The sequence below is a fragment of the Ambystoma mexicanum genome, chromosome 10, assembly GCF_040938575.1.
Source record: "Ambystoma mexicanum isolate Mex_15411 chromosome 10, UKY_AmexF1_1, whole genome shotgun sequence".
NCBI classification, from domain to species: domain Eukaryota; kingdom Metazoa; phylum Chordata; class Amphibia; order Caudata; family Ambystomatidae; genus Ambystoma; species Ambystoma mexicanum.
Window position 1 is genome coordinate 1014052980 of NC_090932.1, and position 20429 is coordinate 1014073408.

Consider the following 20429-nt stretch of genomic DNA (forward strand, 5'->3'; position numbering starts at 1 on the left):
TAGTGTGGAAAGCCTGCATTCTCCCTGCCCGTTTTCACCACCGCCCTTCCTATGTGGGTGTAAGGACTGGAGGGGCGATGTCGTGCTTTAAAGCTGCAAAAGCGGATGTAATCTATCGTTGTGTGGGGGGGGCAGAGTCTGTACCAGTGTCACTGCGAGTATTTTCAAAAAGTCGGCCCTATTCTGACTTACATAAGTGTCCTCGAGCTTTAGCAAATTAGAGAATTAGAAAAGTGCTGCTCGGTTGTGGGAGATGCCTTGGTTATAAAAGAAAAGATAAAGTGTGCAGTAGATCTTAACGACACCTCGCAGGTGCAGTATTTTAACTTCCTTTTTTTACATGCCAAACCAGGGCTTTTACAGGAGAATCCCCTCCAAGTGACCGCCCTATACTACTAATCTATACTACTAATCTATACTACTAATCTATACTACTAATCTTTACTACTAATCGTTGCCAAGGCTGTTGTCAGGTCGTAAATCAGGCGCACGCAAAAGTCGAGGATCTGAAGCCAGACCGCCACATTCTTACTTTACCAGGATAGTGTGATTTTAGGAAAAGTGTTTTTCCTCCATGGAAGAACACTTTCTATTTTTGCATGCTCTTCAGAATCGAGCGCCGTCTGTTTTACACTACTGCACCTACAGTGTGCATGAACGAAATAAGTTGTCCACTACACAGTATTCCACCTCAGCATGCATACTGCACATTGATACCGCAAGACGTGCACCATGGCACACCAACTTCATAGGAACTACAAAAAATATTCGTCTACAGGCAGAATGCGTGCTGACTTACCAAGGGTAACTGTTTTCCACGAACAGAATGTTACACTTGTGCATACATGCTGCACACACTGGCATGCAAAGCCTTATACTGCTGCACACTGACTGCACACTGAAACCCCTGTCCAGCATTTCTGTAGGCAGACTTCAGAGTGATATGCTAAATCCTGCACCCCTGTGCACAGGCTGCTGGCTAACACCACTAGTTGTACACTTGTGCACACTTTGCACACTCACAGCTCCGGCCTGATACTTCTGCACCCAAAGGCCTACACGATGCATTGAATCATGAATCGGACTGGATTGCCACGATGGATAGGCTTAGTGCTCTTCCGTCTATATCTGTGGGTAAGGAGGAACATTATAGCCGAGGTACAGTGCTTCCATACTTAGATAAATTCCCCTCCCACGTGGAAAGGCAGTTTTTTCTGAGATTTCGCCTAAACCTCCTTCCCACGAGGGAGGTATTGGGAAGAAGGATCAAAAAGAGAGAAGATCGGATTGTCGTGTGTCGTTGCTGTGGCCAGGAGGTAGAGACTCTCCAGCATTTGGTAATGAGTTGTGCAGCTCTCTCAGTCCACAGAGAAAAATGGCTGGGGAAGCACTTTGAGAATCTTGATCTTAAACCTCCTCAGGAGAGGTGTTCCACTTTAAGATGGGGAGGAAAGGTATCTTTAACCTTGGCCTTACTGAACTTTGTCAGAGAGATTTTTTTGATGTTGGACATATAGAATTCTCTGATCTTCCTTTCCTCCCTATATAGTTGTTGCATTTCACATGTATTCTTTTCTTGTGTTTGAGTTTGTATTTGCATTTAAAGTTTTGCTGGAAACTGATTGATGCAATAAAAAATTTTAAAAAATAAAGAATCATGCACCTCTGCGTGCACGCTGTACACTGACCCCCCCCCCCCCCTCCCCCGACTGCCACACTTTAAGCATAGCCAGCCGAACCCAAGTCTTACACCTTTGCACACAGAGTGCACACTGACGGGCGGGATTACACTTCGGGCCGCAGGCGTCACCCTAACCCCGGGCCCAATGGATACTGACGGCAGGCAAACCAACACCCCAAGCTCTACACTAAGCTATACACAAACTGTGCACTGCCATGAACTTCCACAAACAAACTGCACACCATTGCGCCAGGCCTTGCACGTCAGCATGCGGACTGCACGCCAACACCCCAATTTGACACACCACATCTTAAACTTCCATTCACACACTGCACAACATCACGACAATCTAAGAATTCTGGGCACTGACTGTCCACTGATAGTGGAAATGTCAGACCCCCGTAGGGAGGCATCACCCTTTCACAACGGTGAACGTATCGTGCAAAACCGCACAATAGTCTAAGAGATTGCGCGCAGAAAGTGGAACATCCTGTCAAATCATATTTGGGGGTTTTGTGAAATGCCCTAGCTTTTTACATTCTTGCAAAATTCGCGTTTTCTGTACTTTTCTAGTGGGCGAGGTAGAGTGTCACACTGGACCAGCCATATAACTTGCAAGACCTGCAACACCTCCCCTCCGCCCCCATCCCCCACTCCCCAGGGCTGATGCAGAAGAGCACACAGGTCGCCCGCAGACCCTCCTGTCACTCTTTGTCCTTAGAAGGGGTTAATGTACCTGCTGCCGAAATCCGGGCGCCACATGCGGATCACGGCCCGCGGACACAACTCAGCATTTCGTCCTTAAGCGCCGCGGGTGACAACATGTGCTGAGTCTAGTAACTATTGCTTGTTATCTGGGCACCACACCTGTGAAACGAGGCAGAAGGCCCCCTCCTTTTTTAAGAAAAATATGTTAACAGTGCTGGTTTCACTCTTCAAATATTTTTCACTGCAATGCAAGTGAATCGGCAACACAGATCCTTTTTCTGCTGCAAAAGTCTGCCCAGAGGCTGGCCTGTATGCAAACACGGCAAGCCCTGGCAAAATACTGCCATCATTCAGCTGTGCCACTCACCGGCCAAACGGCTCGTCAAACCGGTAGCGCCTTCTCTTCTCTGGAAGCCTAGGCGCCTGTCGCTGCCCCTGAGTCTTAGCGCATAGGTGGCACGGCTGCGTGGGCTCCGGTCGCTGCCCCTGACTCTCAGCGCATAGGTGGCACGGCTGCGTGGGCTCCTGTCCCTGGCGATGACTCTCAGCGCATAGGTGGCACGGCTGCGTAGGCTCCTGTCGCTACCCGTAGGTGCCACCGACCCTTGCGTGTGCACCGGTGCCAGGGCTGACGGCCTCTGCTCTGTCTTCCGCAGCAGGCCTCGCCCTCCCCAACTGATGCTGACCGGAAGGCCTGGAGCCCGGGGCTGCCTGCTGCTGCTGCTCCCGCTGCCGTGGAGACACTGTTTGCCCGCTCCCTCTCCCTGCCAAGAACAGCAAACAGAGGCGGGATGGCGAGGGAGTGGTGTGCTGAGGAATGCGTGCTCTGAGGAGATACCTGAGGCCAACTGAAGCACGCCTCTGAAATCCCAGCAGAAGCCGCTGTGGAACCAGGAGACCCCACCTCTGTACACGTTTCCCCCTCCAGCCCACACCACAGCCTGGCACTGAATGACTTGGGCCAGTAACAAAAATTACTTCTACATGTGCTTATTGCCCCCCGCCCAACCTCCCTAGCCCACCCCCCCCCGTACCCAACACAGAACCAACACCTTTGTGACAAAGGACACATACAACATAGTGTGGTCAGAAGGAGGCCCCGCCTGTAAACAACACAAGTGCCTCAGGGCTCTATGTGTACCAGAAATAATGAGTATTAGCACATAGAGATCGTTATTGCCCTATTGTCAGCTAATCAGAACGTTTAGACTGCAGTCAATAACTACTGGTATTGACTGCATTCTGAACATTCTGTTTACAGAGGCAGAAAGGGAAACAACAATGCAATTTTCAGACAACATTGTGTTTCCACAAGACACTTCTTCTCTGGGGCCAGGCGGGTGGGGGGGCTTTTTTGCTCCAACATGCTATTTACTACACAAAAAAGAAAGATAACACATTGAAAATGCTTTCATTTTCTTGCAGAGAAGCCATTTATTTGTACATGACCCCTCGTGGATTATCACGTGAAACCTGTTCCACTTCCACAAAGTTGCAATTAAAATGCTTAACTTGGAGAAACCCACTTGAATTAAATACTATAAAATAAAACCACATTTAATTTACTAACTCACTCTTAAAGCACATTTTTTACACTTCAGCACGAAAACTCCCAAACATGTATTGCGACTGCCACCATGTGCTAATAGCCTTAAGGACTTCGGGAGGGGTTATTATTGCTAGAGTTAATGACCCTTTCACAATTTATTGTCCTTGGTGAATGTCCAGGTGCCGTGAGCTTGGGCACCAAGGGAACTCAAGGGCACTGCGAATAATCAGGTGGGGTTGGGGGGGGGGTTACCAAGTAAGAATGCAAGGAGAGAGCAATCTTAGAAGATATAGAAGGCAATAGGGGTTTGCCAGGAGAATGCAATACCATGCCAATCAGACGGAATACAGTATCTGGACTTTCCATCGAAAATGTGTTCATCGAATACATAGCCATCGAAATGTATTAATTGAATTGCTTTTCCATCAGAAAGCTTATTCATTGAATTAATTTCAATGGATAATTTCGGTGGATGATTAGGGTTAGGGCTAGATTTAGGGTTAGGGTTAGATTAAGTGTTAGATTAAGGATTTCATTAAGGGTTACATTAAGGGTTAGATTTAGAGTTAGGGTTGGGTTAGGGGTAGGGCTAGGGTTAGGGTTAGGGTTAGGGCTAGGATTAGTTTTAGGGTTAGGGTTAGGGTTAGGGCTAGGGTTAGATTAAGGGTTAGGGGTGCCCTTGGGGGTTGGGGCAGGTTGGGGGGAACCCCCCATTAAACAATAAGCACTAAAACGTTACATGAAGCTGGCCAGTGCCAAAATACCTAAAAGATTTCAGGACTGGACAGCTCCATGAAATGTTACAACATGCAAAATAAATGCATCTAAATGCTATCTTTAACATTTAAAAGTACATATCCATCGAAACTTGCCCATTCCTATTTTCGATGGACAAGTTTCGATGGATATGTACTTTTAATTCAAAAGATAGCATTTCGATGCATTCACTTTCGTTGGATTTTTTTCTATGGATTGTAATTTCGATGCACCATTTTCGATGCAAACACCATAAACCACAGAATACAAATGACCCCAGGTAAAACTCCCATAAGAGTAAACAATTTTAAGGCCTTTCTGGAAGCCTATGCTGACAAGAAAGTAAGCCAGTCCATAGAAGCAGGCTTTACTAAAGGGTTTAGCATCCCTTTCAAAGGGGACGGGTCCAGTATAACACCAGTGTCATGACCACTGTGAGGGGGCACAAGTGGTGCCACAAGCAGGCTCCCACCAGAACCCTGAGGGCCTTAAAACCACAGCAAAAGGGCTCCTGTAGCCAGTCCTGGCACCTTTGGCACCAGGCTCATATGTAGGAAGGAAGGGCTGTTCAATCTAGGTCCCATTTATGTAAATGGGCCTTTAAATCCAACATGGAAGCACCCACACATTCTAGTTCTAAGAACCAAGCCATGCGGTCTAGTGTTTTGGGTGTGGCAGGCCTGGAACTGCTTTCCCTGGTACTACTTTACCTGGGCTATATAAACCACACTCTGACTGCAGAACACACTTCATGTTATTCTGCAACCAGCAGCGTGACGCTCACCGTGTCCAGCTCCTGGTCTTCAGCATCTTCCTGTAATCCTGCAAGCACAAGATTATTCTGTCTTACCTGAGAAAACACCATCCAGCATTCAGCACCTCAACTGGCTGGAATCTGTGGAAACCGAGAGAAGAAGAAACATCACTCACCTGAGAGTACTAGCTTAAGGACTTCCGGCGCACCGCTACCACAGCTGCTGCTCGAACATTGAGACCTGCAATAACGAGAAAGGGAAAAACAATATTAGAACGTGTGCTTTCAAAACATCGAATTCCATTAGTCTTACCTGAATTCCATTGCGCTATGCCACGCTTCCATCCGGAGCACCACAGCAACATCTGCAAAGGAAAAGGGACATATTCAGGTTAGCTTTCAATATTAAACAACCGCACAGTGCTGTACTTACCTTAACGGATTCCGGGGCCTGTTTTTCATCGAGCTCTCATCCACTCGCAGCACTACAGTGGCCTGTGAGGAGAAGAAGAAGAAAACACAGGTTATCTTTAAAAGACAATAAAGGCGCTGCACTTCGCGCTTTCTCTTACCTAGAAAATGTGCCTCTCCATCCGGCACGCCAGCATCAAGACCTTCATACCTGAAAAGAAGGAGATAAAGACATTAACAAATTCCCACCATAAACAGAACAAAGACTTACAATTAACAAACCTACCTGCCTACCAGCAGATTCGGGGTCACAGCAGGCCTGGGCCCAAGGAAGGCGTACTGCACCAGTGAAGCAACTCGGGCAGCTCGCCAACAAATGTCAAGCGCCCCTGCACAAGAAACGCAGGACGGATAGCTCACCCTACAAATAACTAAGGAGAGAAAAGAACCCAGTGGGAAGGGAATCGGTCAGAGGGAGGTGGGAGATTCACCTATTAGAGACAGTTATCACAAATCCTCCCTTCTGTAATTGCAGATTCATTATTCAGCACTGGGCAACTACGCATCCAGGATTCCAGATCTCAGAGCCTTCCAGAGGCCCTCGGGGATATCAGGTGAGTGTAACAACCAGCTAATCTAAAATCTGCCAGAGAATACCCCACACTGGTAGAACAGAAAATACAAAAATAACTAAAATGGGAAAGAATCGAGGGTCCCTGGGGAAAAACATGCTTTTTAAACATTACATATGTTCACCACTGAGGCTAGTGCCCAAAAAAGAGCCAGTGCAGTACAGAATGATACATCATCTATCATACTCAAAGGGCAAGTCAGTAAAATGACGGAATACCCACCACAGAGACAGCAGTGTCTTACATACACTTCCAGGAAGCCCTCAGAATAGTGATTAAAGCAGGAAAAAATGCATTAATGGCAAAATTAGATATTGAATCAGCATTCAGGTTATTACCAGTACATCCCGGATCACAGCCTTGGCTGGGATTTACATTTGGTGGAATATGTTTTGCAGACAAGTGCTCACCCATGGGGTGCGCTATATCATGTGCACTTTTTGAACAGTTCAGTTCATTTTTTCAATGGGCATTTATAAAACAGAACCGAAGTGCACAGGCAACCCATTACCAAGATGACTTCCTCCTAGTAGGACAATCAGGAAAAAATGAATGTGAGCAAGCACCAGAGAAAATGGTAGCAATGGCAAAACACTGGGGCCTCCCTCTAGCAGAAGGGACATCACATCCCAATACAAACATCAATTTTCTGAGAATTGAAATAGATTCAAGGGCAGGGGAATGCAGGATCCCAGTGGCAAAAAGAGACAAGCTACTCAAAAACATTTCAGCTCTGAGGGCAAGAAACAAAGGTACGTTAGGGAACTACAGTTATTAGCAGGCAGTTTACATTGTGCTGCCAAGATAATACCACAGGGAAAGGCGTTTGCACGAAGTGTGGAAATAAAAACTAGAGGAAACCTCATCTACACATGAGACTAGGTGAAGAGATGAGGAAGGATTTAGAAGTATGGGAAACATATATGAAAGATTTCAATGGAAAAAGAATATGGCGTATGCCATTGAACACCAGCAATAAAAGGGTTCTGTTTATGGATTCTGCAGGAAGCAAAAGCTTTGCAGCTATATTAGAGAAAGCTTGGTTTGCAGGACCATGGCCAAAACATTGGCACACACAAGGTGTGACCAAGAACATAACTTTACTGGAGCTCATACCGATATGGCTGGCACTCCATATGTTATGTTATTTTGCATTTATATAGCGTATGGGGGGTGAGCTTGTAGAATTCAGAACTAACAACATGGACAGACAACATGGCAGTGTTTGGAATCATAAATAGAAGAGCAACCTCATGTCAGTCAGTTTTAAAAATTCTGAGGGCAATTACCTTATTAACCCTGAAGAACAATAGCGATGTAAGAGCTAAACAGACATGTCTCGCTTCCAGTGACATTTTGTTTCTCGCAAACTGAAGCCAGAAGCAGAATCGAAGATGACAGAAATACCCGACGAATGCTGGGACATACTCAGAGGATGATGGCGAACTCAACTCACACAGGTCAACGCCGAATGGCCGGGACCAAGGTGAGCAAAACGCAGAATAGGCACCTCCGAAACACAAACCCTGCTACAGGGTTCCTAATAGGACTGGCCAAAAAAGCGCTAGCAACAAATACTGCAGGGCAGTATTTTTTTTTTTTTTCATGTTATAGTTTCATTTTTAAACTTTTCATTTGTCTCCAGTTTCCCAGGTTTTCTTTTTAACTTATTACAGGTTTGCCAAGACTTAGAATTTCTTGTAGAAATTGGCATATTGTCAAGATAAGTTTTTGCGATTTGCCGTTAAGCATCTCCATCCATCTCTCTTCTGTCTCCATTATTTGCTCTCCAATCTTGTAATGGCCGCCGAATCTAGATCTTTGTTCTGAGAGATCGTTGCATTCCATTAGTAGGTGGAATAGTGTTTCAGGTTTTTGAGTGTCTGAACAGAAGCGGCAAAAAGGTTCTGTTGGAGCGATTTGGCTGGTTTTGGCTAGGTAGAAGCGTGTTGGTATAGTGTTCGTTCGGACTTTCAGATATGTTGCACGGATTTTGGCATCAGGAAAGATGGTCAGGTAAGCTGGTAATTCGTTGATGGATCGAATGTCTGTGTCACATTGTAGGTTGAGGGTGTATTTTGTTTTTTCTTCAAGGGTTTTTATCCAGTCATTTTCCATTATTTTTATTTTTGCATGTTGAGGACGCATCGTAAGCATTTCATGTGAGATTTCTTCTGTTTGCATGTGTTGATCCAGATTGCCTTTCCACTTAGCGAGGATTGTGTTGTTCATTGCTCCATCATGGAACCTCAAGATTTGAATTGCTGGTGTTTTCTCGTTGGTGAGGAGCTTGCGATATAGGTCTAGTTGTTTCCATAAGACAATTGAACTGATGGACTGTAGTGCCATTTCATGTGTGATCGTAGGCATTTGAAAAGAAGGGGGCAGCTGCAAGATCTTACGCCAAAAAAGGGCTTCTAGTTTTGTCCAGCTATAGTCCATTGCGTGTATCATGGCTTCTGTTCCATAGACTATTGTCGGAATCACCTTTTGCTTGTAGTATGTGGCAGTATAACAAGTGTCTGGAAACGGAGCTGAAAGTCACGCAGATAGAGCATGTAGAAATGTTAACAACAAATTATATCAATCATTTTTTAAGGTGGGCTTATAACCCAAAAATGAAAAAAGAATGGTCAAAGGGACACTTAGCAGTGATAGCATACTTTTCAAAAATACAAGGCGATGCAGACCCAACCCACAGCGCACTGATAACATATACATTAAAAGGTGGGGGGAATGGAGGGCGAGCAACAGGATAAGAGACGCCCACTAAATTTGGAAAAATTAGTAATATTGTTGAAATGACTAGAAATAGTGTGCACCAACAGTTACGAAGTACAACTTTTCAAAACAGCTTTCTCAGTGGTCTATTTTGGGGCTTTCAGGGTCAGAGAGATCATTGCATCAAGCACCAAGGCTGCTGCTGGCCTGGGCATGCTAGAAGTGCGGGTAGAAAAAGAGTACATGGCAATGGACATACGGATGTCAACAACTGGGGATAGTAGAACATGTAAGATTTATTGCATTAAGGACAGTAGGCATTGCCCAGTCTGCATAACTAACCAGTACCTCAGACTCCGTCCCAATGTAGGAGTGCACATGAATGGGAAGGCCCTAAGCCAATACCAATTTCAAGCAGTCTTCAAAACAACCATTAACAGAGCAGGTTGGGACAGCAGTGAATTCGGAACACACTCTTTCTGTATAGGGGCAGCCGCAACAGGATGGCAAGGGGCTCTGGGACCAGAGAAAGTAAAGAAAACAGGAGGGTGGAAATCTGATTGTTATAAACGCTATATAAGGCCAGAGCTAATGTAACAATGGTTTTTCCTCAACAGAACGTGACGCCCCGCTCAAGTCGGCATGGATTATAGGACATTCATTCATTTTTAGGACAGGGAGATGGTCCGAAGAGACAAAGGAGAAGCCAGCGTTTAGGAACACCATTACATCATGATGGGGCTACAGGGGTTTAGGTTGGGAGGAAATACATGACAGACTAGCAGATCTGGTGGCCTTCAGGGACCCACCTGAGTTTTTAATAATTCATTTGGTGGGTAACAATCTGGTGGAGCAAGGAAGAAGAAACTGCTTGCTGACTCATGCGCATCATTGGCAGGAATTACGCACAATTGAAGAGACCGACATATTTTATTCAGCCATGCTACCAAAGAAATCATGGCACGGGGCAATTTCCTACAAAGCAATTGGCATTGCAAGAAAAAAGCTCAACAGAGAGATAGAGAAGTTTTGCGTCACCAGGGGAATTCATTTTATACGGCACACAGCAATCACACTGGCAGACCCCGATCTGTTCCACCCAGACAGGGTACACCTATCGATCAAAAGAATTGACAATTTCCACAATGAAATAATTCAAAATCTAGCAGCAAGGGGGTGCAAATAATACCTTTACCTTTTGTGGAAACCTGGACGGCTGGGAACCCATCCAGATGTGGCGGCATGGGCCAGGTAGATGCCACTGGCCAGGTGCCCAAAAGATTACAGTTGTTTATCATTGTGTTTGTTTGGAGAAATACATTTACCCAATTGTTTTATGATATTACTGTTTGCAATAAAAAACCACAGCCTTTTTATTGCCAATCACATCATCACACCTCCGCTCATTCTTTGCTACAGCACCAAAGGTAACGGGTCAGGATGGCTCTGGCCTCCTCAGATTATGTTCAGGTGCCACGAGCTTGGGCACCGAGGGAGCTCAAGGGCACGGGGGAATGGTCGTGGGGGTAGGGCAAGGGAACAGGACACCAGGCAAGGGCTGCTGGGCAGCCCTTGCAAGTAGCAGGTAGGTGGAGGCAGCCCGGCACCGCCTCGCCTATCATCCCCCTCCTAAACACTTCACAAAACCACAGAGAGGGGGAGACAACAAAAGGGGAACATCAGGGCCAAGGTGCAAGGCAGGAAGGGAGGTACACGGCCACACACCTAGGTGTGAATGGCCGTTGGCCTAAGCTGGCAAAAGCAGCAGGAAGCCTCTGGTGACATGCATTACTGCAGGCAGTGCAAAAAGAAATTTAAGCATAGGGCTGGCTGAGGGAAAGCCAGTTTCTCCTTGCTACTCTGCACTGAGTACCAACAGTCATCTGCGAATGCAGAAGACTCTTCTTCTTTTCCCAAAACCCACTCATTCTTACAGAAGGAAGAAGAGAGGAACACAGGGCAACGAACAGGGCCCACAAAGTCGTGGGAAGAAGTTGGCGGCACTGGTCAGGTAGATGCCACTGGCCCGGTGCCCAAAAGATAACAGTTGTTTATCGCTGTGTTTGTTTGGATAAATACATTTACCCAATTGTTTTATGACATTACTGTTTGCAATAAAAAACCACAGCCTTTTTATTGCCAACCACAACATCACGCCTCCGGTCATTCTTTGCTACTGCACCAAAGGTAATGGGTCAGGACGGCTCTGGCCTCCTCAGAGCATTACTTCCGGGGTCACTCGGGATTCTTTTCCCAGTGGCGGCTGCATGAGCACGCAGGCTGGGGCAGCCGACGACTTGCCGTTAACTGTTACCCTGTCTCTGTCTAACATCTCGCTACTCATACCTCGTGGCCCTTGATCATAGACCCATTCTTTTTATTCACAATAATACTTTTGACGCTGTTTCCGGTCTCATCACCATATTTAATTTCTTATTTACATGTAGTCTTGTGACCTTTTGAGGTATAATTTCCCTCCATACTCTTCTGCCTTCTTAATGCCGTGGCCCCCTTCCCTTTAACCGCCCCAATGCCTCCCAGAGATTTTGCTCCTATATGTGCCATAGTCTGGTCCCCTTTCCTTTAATAGCAAAAATTCCTCCCGGAGATCTTGCTCCTCTGTGTCCTGTAGTCTCTTCTCACCCCAATGCCTCCCAGAGATCTTACTCCCCTGGGTGCCATAGTCTGGCCCCCTTCCCTTTAATCACCCCAATGCCTCCCGGAGATCTTTCTGCTCTGTGTGCCGTAATCTGGTCCCCTTCCCTTTAATCTCTCAAATGCCTCACAGAGATCTTGCTCCTCTGTGTGCCGTAGTCTGGTCCCCTTCCCTTTAATCGCCCCAATTCCTCCCAGAGATCTTGCTCCTCTGTGTGCCGTAGTCTGGTCTCACCACAATGCCTCCTGGAGATCTTGCTCCTCTGTGTGCCGTAGTCTGGTCTCACACCAATGCCTCCCGGAAATCTTGCTCCCCTGGGTGTCGTAGTCTGGTCCACTTCTCTTTAATCACCCCAATACCTCCCAGAGATCTTGCTCACCTGGGTGCCGTAGTCTGGTCCCCTTCCCTTTAATCGCCCCAATGCCACCTGGTGACGAATCAACTTCTAGGGCACCAGTGGTCCAGGGATGAATATTGGTTTCTAAACCATCAATCAGCCCCATACCTCTAGTACACCAGATGGGATACGAACAGATTGGAAACACAAATAAATTATAAACCTCCTTGTCCAATTTTGGTAACGTGGATGGAACAGCAGGCTTATCTCCACAAGGTCGTGGATCATTGGTTAGTTACAACCCACCCTGTAAAGGAACACAGAGGACAGACAGTTTCACAAACGAAAGGGATGCACTCTGGATACTAACAGGAGGGTATTCGGTAAAGCAATCAGTCTTAACTGTTCAAGGTTATTTGGTTTCAGCACCAAGGGAACAATAGGTCATAAATATCAATAGGGGCCTTTAGAGAAGGACCAGGGGACAGAACCACAATGTACCTGGTGCTTGATATGATCTTGATGCTCAACAGTATTGAGTTGGTTCCAGGGTGCTTTGCAGCTCCTGTGACAGTGTTCAAGATGGGAGACAACTGCGGGTTTCAGGAGGCAGGCAGTTCGGCAAGCGAGGCTGGATGAACGGCTGAAGGCTGGCTTACACAGTGGCTCTGGGTCAAGAATCGATGTCTCTGAGCTGGTTGGCGGATCTGGGACGCTGGTCGTGGTGTCTGGGATGGCTTTAGTGAATGCAGCGGGACAACAGTCAGTGGTGCAGCTGGTCAGGGTTTGAGGGCTCTACTGTCTTGGAAATGTCCTTAAATGATGGGCGCTGATTGATGCTTGTTGTGGCACTCCTCCTAGCTTCTTCTAGCTTCTTCACAGGGCTTGTGTCATCCTTTAAGGTGGATGGCCCAAATCTGAGGAGAGTTTTTGCAGGCAATGGCCTTGTCCTTTGTTCAGAGACTCTCTGGCACTTCCCACCTAAGAAGCTTGCTGACAGAACCTAGCAGGGCTCACTGTCTGCTGGCTGGGTACCGGTTCTGGAGCTGCTAGATGGCTCCTCTGAGTCCGGTATCTCCCTCTGTTCCTTGGGAGATGTTTAAGGGAAGGATCTTGCTTCCCTCTTGGAAATCCTGGTCTCCCGTCACAGACGGAAGCTGTAAGGCAGACTGAACCTTCAGCCAGGGTCCTAATGAGTCCCTCTTCTTACTCATTTCAAAGTTGTTGGATAACCTGCTAAGTGAGGGGTTCAGTCCTCTTTTAATGCCAAATGGGCCCCAGTGATTGGTGCAGGCTAAGCCTACCTTATTGAAACAGTCCTAAGTCCCCACCAACAATCTTCTGTTATGCGTGAGGTCATAACCAGAGGGCTTTGCAACAGGAAAGGTAAGGGGTGACAACATGTACTACTAGGTCCCACCCATCTTCCTGTCTGCTGTGGATCAAAGTGTCTCTCTGGTTAATTGAGCTCTCTGTGACTCCTGATCAAAGCCCAGGTCTCCCTTGAAGTTTGTGGCGGGAACAGACTTTCTGTCTCTATCAATCACGTACTTCTTCCCTCTGAAAGGGGGTTTCCTACAGGGGTTGCCTACTGTAAACATTTGTCCGTGACATGGCATTCACTGCCCTTCATACAGAGGGGTGGGAGCTAGCTTCAAACTGACACTTAGCACATCAAAGAGGTGTTGGTGTTTCCCGTCCCTTGTGTTAGTTCTGTGACCATGCCTCTTTGCAGGCCTGTTTTCATTTAACTATCATCAGTATGCACTGCCACCACACAACGTTTACAATCGAACAGGGCTGAACCATTCAGCCTTTGATATTTTAATTAGGCTGGCCATGGCCAGAGGAATGGGTTGCCTTCCCCCTTCAGAGATGGTTTGATGTACCTGTGGCTGTCACATTCAAGCGAAATGTGACAGGGAGGACTGCGCCTGTAGGCTGCGTCCACCCGGAGTACACTTGACTATGTGTTTGTTGTGTGGCGAGCATTGAAAAATGTGTGTGGATTAGCCCCACACATTTTCTGAGGTTGATCTCCCATCACTCATTTTAATGACAAAACTTCAAAAAAGTCCAGGCGAGCACACACTACCCATGCGGATGGTCAAATTCCTCACACTTCCCGGAGATCTTGCTCCCTTGGGTGCCGTAATCTGGTCCCCTTCCCTTTAATCACCCCAATGCCTCCCAGAGATCTTGCTCCCCTGGGGCCATAGTCTGGTCCCCTTCCCTTTAATTGCCCCCATGGCTCCCAGAGATCTTGGTCCCCTGTGTGCCGTAGTCTAATCGCATAGCGGAGCAGTGCCTTGTGGTTCCTGGCAGTTATTTTAAAATGTAGGCACCAAACTTCACTGCAGAACCCTGAATAGGCAAAAAGAAAAAGAAATAGGTTTTCAAGGCGCCCCCAATAGAGGTCAGGATATAAAGGTGGGTCCAATGATGCTCCCATCCATTCCAGTGCTGACTTCTCTCCAAGACCCTTCCTGTCTATAGGCCCTCTTCTCCTCCTGGATATTTCCTAGGATTTGCCCTACCACCCTGCCTCTCCCTCCCATTTTCCAACCTGTAACTAGGGGGTTGTATTGAAGAGTGTATTGAAGCTAAGAGCAGCATCCACCAAAGCCTCTCTCCTGTTGGTGCGAACACTGGAATAGTAGCAACAACCCACACCATGCCCTTGCATTGAACAAATTACATCAATAATTAATTTTCGACCTACCTGCTACATCCCCAAATAAACCACCCACCACCCGTGCCCACCAAGAACACCAATCTTTGCGACAAAAGACACAAACAACGTATTATGGGCAGAAGGAGACTGCAGCGTCTTTATTGAAATGAGTTATCTTACAGGTGCTCCCTAAACAACATAACACTCTCAGGAATCTATGCTGGGCTGGCCTCCTAGCCTTGCCCCAGAAAGAATGGGCATTAATTCCTCATAGGGTCTCTCAGGATCCTTTCTCCAGGGGCAGTGGCATGAGCATTCTGTCTGGGTCAGCCAAAAAAAAACCTGGGAACCAGTGACCTATACCCCATTCCCTTTCTAACCACTCTCTTCAACCCCCCTGACTCGTTGTTCCCAAACTTCATATCTCTGATCTTCCACTATTTCTCCCTCTTTCAAATACAATATTTCCACAATCACTGCTCCCCGTGGCATTCATATTATTTCTCTCTACCGACCAACTGGTCCCACTGGTCAATTTATTGAACACCTTTCAGAATTGATTGATTCCCTTCCTCCGCATCATCACCTCATTGTCAGTAGTGACTTGAAACCCCCTCTCTTTCGACTGTTTTATCAACTGACTTTAACTTTCTTCTCCTAAACCACTCACTCTCTTGTGTTCACTCTCTGCCCAATCAAAAAAATGGTAACTCCCTTGACCTTATTTTCATCTTCTATCAACTCTCCACATCTAATATCTACATTGCTCCTTCTCTCTCTGATTATTCCATTGTCTTTGCCTCAATCTCCACTCCTACTTCCACCCCACTCTCTTCATCGACCACTTCCATTACCAAATTCAAGTTTCACTCCTCCAAATTCTCCATCTATCTCTAGAACCTACACCACTCTCTCTCCTCCAGTTCAAGGTTTCCTGCTCCAACCACTTATGAAGCCGTCACTAACTTTAATGCTACTCTTAATGCTCCCTTCTCCTGTCACTTCCCCTCTTACAACATCCACACCTTGGATTACACCTACCATCTGCACCCTGAAAACAACAATGAGGAAAAACGTCACACTTGGTAAGATCTAGACTCTCCTCGGATCTCCAACTCTACCTGACTGCTCTTCTAAACTTGACTCTGCCAAATGTGACTTCTATCTTTCTCTCATTTCATATCAATTGTCTCAACCTATGCACTGCCAAAAATCTCAACTCAATTCTCACACCTCCAAACCCTCCTCCATCTCCTCGTCTTTTTCTGCTAACAATCTAACTCTCTACTTTGCTATAAAACTTCCCAACATTCAAAATACCCTTGAAAAGTACCTTCTATCCCCCACCAGCTCACTTTTCTCCACCTCCTCTACCCTCCTTTCCTGGGACAATGGGGGTCATTACGAGTTGGGCGGTAAGGGATAAACGATGCTGGTAAAGGATTACTGCCATTGTTTACTGCTCCGGGCCATTACGACCCACCAACCCGCTATTAGCGGCACCGTAACTAACGCTGCCTCAAATAGCGGCATGGGCACGGGCATGTGACCCTTCATGCCAGAAATACCGCCATGGCGTAAACAGGAGCCCATCACAAGTCAGGCGGACATGCAAATAAAGGCCTACTGAAGCCCGAAAAGTACCTTACCGGCATGGAGTAAATACCGGCATCGCGGACCACCCGTAAACGGCCATGTGCAGTGTTCCCAACTGCCACAGGTGCACACAGTCAGCACAGGTGGAGGCAATATAGACTGGGCCAGCACAAAAGGAGCACACCCCACCCCTTCTCACACCCAGGCACACACCAAAATGATTCCAATACTACTAGCAATGCTGGGGCTGGAGGACATGATTGCAGTGGAACTGCTGCAACAACAACAACAGGCAGCACAGATGAGACGCAGGAGGAGAAGGAGGGTGAGGCATGGCCAGCATGCCCCACCAGGGCAGCCAATGGTACCACGCAGGCATCCCCCAATCCCTCGCATCCAAGCCAGTCCATTCAACCTAACCGCTGAGCAGATCCACACCCTGTACCGTCTGGACCGGGACACCATCACCAGCATTGTGGACATGATACATAACGACATCGTCAGCCTGATTGAAATACGCACCAAAATCTCACCTCTACTGAAGGTAGTGTCAGTGCTCCACTTCTTGGCCACAGGCACCTACCAGCACACAGTGGGGCACATACATGGCATATCCCAACCATTATTCTCACGTATGCTGAACCAAGTGCTTGATGCCCTCCTGAAGCACACAGGCGACCACATTTTCCTACCACGGACAGCCAAGGAGATCTCCAACACCAAAGTTGGTTTCCATTCACTGGCCGGCATCCCTGGTTGCATTGGCGCCATCGACTGCACCCATGTCGAATTTGTGGTCCCACATGCCATGGAGGTAGTGTACCGCAACCGTAAGTTATACCACTCCATCAACATGCAAATGGTATGTGACTCAAACAAGATCATCACACATTGTTGTGCCCGATTCCCCGGATCAACCCATGATTCAATGGTCTTGCGGAACTCCACGATACCACGCTACATGAAGCGACATGCAGGGCAGAGATTCTGGCTTCTCTGTGAGTTGCATGTCAGGCTCATGGAAATGCGATGTTGGTAGGTGATTGGGGGGAGAGATGCATACTTCACCCGGCTTAGATGGGGGGGGGGATGCATACTTCAACTGGCTGAGATGGGGAGGGGGAGAGATGCATACTTCACCTGGCTGAGAGTACCTGAGAGGATGTACCATGCTCATACACCAAAGCAGGCCAGACATGACCCGGCACCTGACCACAAAATACAAGACGTAAGCTGAACTACCATCAAAATGATGCAGTGCAACAACCATTACATAGCCATCAACATGTACACTGCACATAATCAGACCGTAGACCCCACAGCACAATGCAGCAACAAGCAATGAGGATGGCCAATGCACAGCACCAAATACCATCATCAAAAAGTACAGGTCTCCATTACTGCGTACAAAGGAGCCACATGAGGGCAAGATACAAGAACACACCCCTACACCAACTAAGATGTCCACCAAAACAGCATGTCACCATTTGTTGTGCAAAGTGAGATCATCATGACGCTGCCATCAACGTTGACAGGATGGAAGCATACATATCACTGCACATCACCCAGATCATGGGAACAACCATTATGGACTACCACAGTGCATGAGCAACCACAAGGAATTGCCCCCCCCTGCTCCCAATAGACGATGGCACGCACACCTGCCTATAAGAGGAATACACACATAGCAGTCACATCATGTGTCTCTATTCATGCATGGATCTGTGGGTGCATACAGGAAATTAATGCATGCCATGGTGTCATTGATACAGGTCCCATGTGATGTGAGGATTTATACATAATCATTGTTGTCCACATGCAGGAGATGCAGGCTATCCCTTGAAGAGGTGGCTCCTTACCCCAGTCCGGAACCCGCAGAACAGGTACGAGTAGGGCTACAATCGTGCGCATTCACGTACCCGTGTGGTGATTGAGCAGACCTTTGGCCTCTTGAAGGCACGGTTTCGCTGCCTCAGCAGGTCTGGTGGGGCACTCCTGTACGACCATGAGAAGGTGGGCAAGATCGTCATGACATGTGTCATGCTACACAATATGTGCATCAAACGGAATGTGCCCCTGCCCCCTGACGTTGAACTGCAACCACCTGACGATGAGGATGAGGAGGGTGGAGATGGGGCTGCACTTCAGGGAGGCAGCGATGCACAGGAGGGACGTGCCATGCGTCAGACTCTGATTGACCAATGTTTCTAGCACACATAGATGGGGAGTGTGACATGGAGGTGGACCTCAGGGCAATGGGTGTGTCAGGGACATGGACACTGTAGACTGTTCACCAATAAGGCGCACAAACACAATAAGCAATGTCCTCACATGTGAATTAAGATTTCATAACAGGTGTATTCAGGGTATGTAACTAACAGGTGCATAAGCCCTCCACCCAACACACCCACTCCCCCCTCCGCTTCCCCCCTCAACTTCCCCACACACCCTCTCTCCCCTCCCCCTCTCCCTCAACTTCCCCACACACCCTCTTCCCCCTCCCGCTCCCCCCTCAACTTCCCCACACATGTTGTGCACTGGCATGCACCATAAATCCACATGTGACCAGAATGCCTGGCTGAACCTACAGCCCTTCTCCTCTTCCGGCAGCAGGTGGACCCCTGTCCGACCTGCGCATGTTCCGGCCAGCAGGCGGCTGGAGTTAGTGGAGCTGGCATTGGAGGATGTCCCAAGTTGGTCTGCCACCTGTGCCTGACGCATGGCCTCCATTGCTGCCACCATTTGGGAGAGGACCTGCCGCACTGCTGCAATTCACTGCAGATGTCTTTTGAGGAGCTCTCAATTGCAGATTTGAGGGATGGGGCACATTCCCCAATCTCATCCCTTGCCCGGCCACATTCCGTAATGTGCTGTGTCAACAGCCCTGTTAACTCCTCCTGCTGCTTCTGGATAGCCCTGATCCCCTCTTGGCTGTTCACGACACTGGGGGATGTATGAGGTGCCACCGACATGGTAGGTTCATCATGCACGGTTGGCTTGGGGCTGAAACTACCGGGCCATGAGTCCCCAGGAGACAGCTCATGGCTGTTGCTGTCGTGTATGCTGGATGGGGAGAGGTGTGGTGAATGCGGGGGGCCTATAGTGGTGGTTGTGCCTTGTGGCAGTACATCTGCCTCATCATCGGACACGGCTGCTGTGTCAGCTGTCTCCCCCACAGTACTACTGGCAGCCGATATAGTGCCTTCTGCCACTGGCTCCAGTGTGTTGGTGGCTGTTCTGGGTGCTGTGGTGGGGGCTGTGGTGCACGTTGGTGCGGTGGCTTCTCGGGTTGTCTTGCCCTTCCGCTGTGGTCCAGGTTGCCCTATTCCCCTTGATGTAGAGGGGCGGCTTTCTCCCTCCATGCCCCTGACTTTCTTGTGTGGTATTGCGGCATCCTACCTGGGGGCCTGGTCATCGCTGTCTGATGGCGTGCCTGTGGGGGACCAAGAGAGGGAGAGGATTAGTGATGGGTCTACATGCATCAGGCATGCATTGGGGTAGGTGGAATGGCAGTTGATTGGCATTGGGTTACTGACATACGGGTTGCTTGGCTTTTGAGAGGGTGATGCAGGGATGCGTCTGGGATGGGACATGTATGGGGTGCATCATGCATGTGGACAAGATGGTGCTGTGCACTGCCTGTAGGCAGTCTTGCAAATATGTGTCTGGTGGACCCTGCTTTCCATCATTGCACTGTCACTTCAGGGGGACATCATCCTGTTGGTCATTGCAGTGTTTCATTTGGGACACCTACCTGCATCGGCCGATGACAGGGCTCTTGCTCCATGTCCCCCACTCCCTTAATAGCCTCCATCCCAATGGGGTTGCTCAGATCTCCTCCCAGGGTTGCATCTTAATGGGGGAGTCCGCACCTTCACCTGTTGCCATTGCCTGCTTGCGGTTGGCCGAAAGGATGTTCCGCACGCATAAACGCAGGTCGTCCCATTTATAGTG

At 48.0% G+C, this 20429-nt stretch overlaps 1 protein-coding gene across 1 annotated transcript in view; it reads right to left on the reverse strand.

Annotated features, from left to right (window-relative positions):
- The window catches only part of LOC138492962 (uncharacterized), a 33555-nt gene that overhangs the window by 12921 nt on the left and 205 nt on the right, over positions 1–20429 (reverse strand). The window contains exon 2 of the mRNA XM_069620242.1: positions 2757–3153. Within this exon, the coding sequence (XP_069476343.1) occupies positions 2757–3153 (397 nt within the window). The remainder of the gene's footprint in view (positions 1–2756; positions 3154–20429) is intronic.